The sequence below is a fragment of the Cebus imitator genome, unplaced genomic scaffold (genome assembly GCF_001604975.1).
Source record: "Cebus imitator isolate Cc_AM_T3 unplaced genomic scaffold, Cebus_imitator-1.0 Scaffold169, whole genome shotgun sequence".
Taxonomy (NCBI): Eukaryota; Metazoa; Chordata; class Mammalia; order Primates; family Cebidae; genus Cebus; species Cebus imitator.
In genome coordinates this window covers 2,888,759-2,893,180 of record NW_016107484.1, presented here as the reverse complement: position 1 = coordinate 2,893,180, position 4,422 = coordinate 2,888,759, and the positions used below count along the sequence as shown (strand labels likewise).

General features: G+C 52.7%; 1 protein-coding gene across 1 annotated transcript in view; it reads right to left on the bottom strand.

Annotated features, from left to right (window-relative positions):
• Window positions 1-4,422, bottom strand: part of DNAH10 (dynein axonemal heavy chain 10) — a 177,268-nt gene that overhangs the window by 23,435 nt on the left and 149,411 nt on the right. The window contains exons 57-58 of the mRNA XM_037744185.1: window positions 2,426-2,607; window positions 1,205-1,341 (exon numbers count right to left, since the gene is read on the bottom strand). Of these exons, the coding sequence (XP_037600113.1) occupies window positions 1,205-1,341; window positions 2,426-2,607 (319 nt within the window). The remainder of the gene's footprint in view (window positions 1-1,204; window positions 1,342-2,425; window positions 2,608-4,422) is intronic.

Sequence of the window (4,422 nt, the reverse complement as noted above, 5' to 3'; positions counted from 1 at the left end):
AAAAAAAAAAAAACCTCAGAAGAATATACCACAGACAATAACAGTATTTCTATTAGTTCTAAGTTTTCTGAATAATAAAACTGAGCTATAAAGCAAGGTCACAATATGACTCCAAATTATCAAATCAGCCTTACTCACTTTGTATTTTGTGATCTACATGTTACTTTGGCCCTGCTGCTTTCAACTAGGACAAGTTTTGTCCCCAGGGGACATTCGGTAATTTCTGGAGACATTTCTGGATGTCACAGCTTGGAGGGAGGGTGCTGCTGGCATCCAGTGGGGTGAGACTAAACCACTGCAGCGCCCAGGACAGACCCCACGCAGCGCTTTAACAGTGCTGCCACTGAAAAACTCTGCCTTGACCCTAGAGAAACAACTTTAAACATCTTTTTTTTTTTTTGAGACAGGGTCTCACTGTGTCGCCCAGGCTGGAGTGCAGTGGTACAATCACGGTTCACTGCAGCCTCCCAAGTGGCTGGCAGTGCAGGTGTGTGCCACCATGCTCGGCTAAGTTTTTAAATTTTTTTTGTAGAGACAGGGTCTCACTATGTTGCCCAAGCTGCTCTCAAACTCCTGCGCTCCAGCGAACCTCCCACCTGGGCTTCCAAAGTGCTGGGATTATAGGCAAGAGTCACCGCACCTGGCCTAAACATCTTTTATGCTACACTCTCACATACAGGTTGAAAATCAGACCTCGGTTTTGTCTACCACCTGCACGATGCCTAAATGATAGTTGTGTTTCAGGATTACCATTTATTAGGGGGCGGGAGGAATGTTTAAACTGCATTTTTTTTTTTTTTTTTTGAGATGGAGTCTTCCTCTGTTTCCCAGGCTGGAGTGCAATGGCGCCATCTCAGCTCACTGCAGCCTTCTGGAGATTCTCCCGCCTCAGCTTCCCCAGTAACCAGGATGACAGGCGCCCACCACCACGCCCAGCTAATTTTTTTCTTTTGTGTTTTTAGTAGAGATGGGGTTTCAACATGTTGGCCAGGGTGGTCTTGAACTCCTGACCTCAAGTGATTCGCCCACCTCAGCCTCCCAAAGTCCTGGGATCACAGGTGTGAGCCACCACGCCCCACTTAAACTGCATAAGTTTAAAGTCAGAACCTTGGGAGAATCTTTTCAGCAAAGGTGTGTACATGTTAATTCTGACTCTAAGCGGGTCTGCTGGCAGTACTGTGGCAGTCCTACAGTTGGGCAATACCTTCTCTCTTTTGGGCTTGATTTCTCTGAAAACATCACAGTAGCCCATTACAGCTTCGACGAATTTCAGCATCCCCAGCCCGGCTTTGCTGACAGCTTCCATTTCTTCAGTTGTGGTATTGAGAGTCTTCAAGAGGCCTAATGTGAAACATGCAATCATTTTTATGAGTGCAAGCTTCATCTTGAGAACATAAAATAGGGAACAAATTGCCCGTGGACAAAGTAAGCGTAACTTGTTTCTTCTTCCTCAGGGACCCTGTGAGCAGAATGCACACAGCTCTCCTTCAGCTGGTGCCAAACCAGAACGGGCTCTGCATAAGTGGATGTTTCAGATGTGGGCGAGGTGCATGGTTTACTGCTACCTGGGACGCGGGTGTCACGCCGGGAACCCAGGACACAATGGAGACTCCCAACTGGGCACCCAGGTGGCTAACTAGAATTCACAGGCCATTACCTGTGTCACCTTCACCCGCACCCTCACCCCGGGACTAATTTCACGTAAGTAGAAGTCCATCCAATGAAGATTCAGACAGAGCGAATGCCTTGCATTTTTCTAGTGGTTGGGGTCATTTGTGTTAAATTTGCTTTTGTTTTTAAGGGACTAAGAAAAAATGTTTGATGATAAGAGTCCAAATAAGCCATCGAACACAGTGTGAACTTGTATTGCTTTTTGCAAAGAGTAACACATTCCACCATCACCGCCTGGCTGAGCACTGGGCAGGGTCAGGAACTGGGCTCAAAGGGAACTCAGTGCTATAGCCAAAGACGGGGGAGAGGCTGGCCGTCAGTGATGCTGCCCCCCACCATGCCCACTCCCCAGGGACCTCCAGAAGACTTGATACTGACAAGAAGAGAAAGCAGGGAAGCCAAGGTCAGAGCAGCTCTGGGCTCCTGCACGCGCACTGGATGAGACGCGCAGAAGACAAGGCCGGGCTCAGTTCCAACGAGATGATCTTGTTTCCCGACAGGGAGAGCTAGGACTAGTGCTGAACTGAACAAGGTGGGCTTGGCTGCCGCTGCCCATCCCCAGCCACGCTCCCTGGGTCACGCCATGGGGCTGCTGTTTTCCTGGTGACCAATAGTCGCCTGTTCCATCTGATACCATCTGACTGCAAGGGGAGGGCCTCCTGTGACAAGCCTCCTTGCCTTCTTTCCCTGTCCCAGAGACTGAGATGCCAGACCGAGATCCACCCTGGTGATTCCCACACACGGCTACACTCACCTTTGATGTTTTTCACTTGGCTCTGTGTGATCGAATCAAAATCAATCTCCATCAGAGACCTCAGGAAATTCGGGTCAGACATCATGCCCTTGGCGGTTTTCCAGTTGAGCTCTTTGTACCCTTTCATGATGAGGATGCATTCGCAGACCGTCTGCACCTGCTTCGGAGGCTTAGCAAATGACCTGGCAAGAAACCAAGACACACGTGGGTCAGCCTGAAAGAGAGCTCTGGAAAAAACAGCTCAACCAAAACACGATCCCTGGAGCTGACTCCGCATGGAAACAAAGGAAGCCAGGTCCCAACACAAATCGCACTCCTGGGTGGGAGTGTCCCCGAGGGTGGGGACAGGTTCCCCTCTCACGTTCCAGACCAGGCACCTGGAACGCAGCTGAATTACGGTGGGGAGCAGGCAGCATTAAAATACAAACCCAGGTCGCCCCAGGGGAGTCTGGACCAGCGGGTCAGGGTGGAGCCTGAGCATCTGTGTTTTAATCACACCCTCGGCTGATCCCTCTGACTATAAACAATGGCTGCCGGCAGTGTCATCACCACCACCACCGCCACCATCTTCTTTCCCGTGTCCGAGATGAAGAAGCAGGGCCCTGGGAGCCTGCACGACTGGCTGTGCTGACTGCCTGGGAGGGCTGGCTTGCCTGCACCCGGGCTCTTCCCAGGCTATGCTGCCCCGTAACTCTTTTCTGTGGCTTTGATGAGACTAGACTGTCACTCCGCTCCTCCAGAACTCAGATATCCACTGTCCCTGGCCCTCTGGAGAACTGGAACTCCCAACAGAACAGGAGACAGAACAGCGGTGCTGGGGCAAAGGCCGGAGAAGGAACCGGCCTGGGACTTCCCACTGCCAGGCAAGGTCAATGAAAGCCGCAGGAGTCTCACAGAGAACACCGTGAGGAAAGACGGAAGCGGAAGAACAGTGCAGACACGGCAAAGCAGGAGGGGGAGGAAACGGAGCAGGGAAGGGCAGGAGGCAGGGGCCCCGGAGTGCATGGAAGCAGCGTGGGGGAGGCCAGGCATGTGCGCGCTGGCAGGAGGCTGGGGTGAGTCAGAGAAGAATGAGGGGGATGGAGGGACAGAGAAGGGAGACACGTGCACAAGGACAGAGACAGAGACCGGGAGGAGACAGAGACAGGGAGGAGGCAGAGACAGGGAGAGAGACCGAGACAGGGAGAGAGACAGGGAGGAGACAGAGACAGGGAGAGAAACAGAGACAGGGAGAGAGACAGAGAGACAGGGAGAGAGACAGAGACAGGGAGGAGACAGAGACAGGGAGAGAGACAGAGAGACAGGGAGAGAGACAGAGATACAGGGAGAGAGACAGAGAAAGGGAGGAGACAGAGACAGGGAGGAGACAGAGACAGGGAGAGAGACAGAGAGACAGGGAGAGAGACAGGGAGAGAGACAGAGAGACAGGGAGAGAGACAGGGAGAGAGACAGAGACAGGGAGGAGACAGAGACAGGGAAAGAGACAGTGAGACAGAGAGAGAGACAGAGACAGGGAGGAGACAGAGACAGGGAGGAGACAGAGACAGGGAGAGAGACAGTGAGACAGAGAGAGAGACAGAGACAGGGAGGAGACAGAGACAGGGAAGAGACAGAGACAGGGAGAGAGACAGGGAGGAGACAGAGACAGGGAGAGAGACAGAGACAGGGAGGAGGCAGAGACAGGGAGAGAGACAGAGACAGGGAAAGAGACAGGGGGGAGACAGAGACAGGGAGAGAGACCGAGACAGGGAGAGAGACAGAGACAAGGAGAGGGACAGAGACAGAGAGGAGACAGAGAGACAGGAAGAGAGACAGAGACAGGGATGAGACAGAGACAGGGAGGAGACAGAGGCAGGGAGGAGACAGAGACAGGGAGAGAGACAGAGACAGGGAGGAGACAGAGACAGGGATGAGACAGAGACAGGGAGAGAGACAGAGACAGGGAGGAGACAGAGACAGGGAGAGAGAGAGAGACAGGGAGACAGAGAGACAGGGAG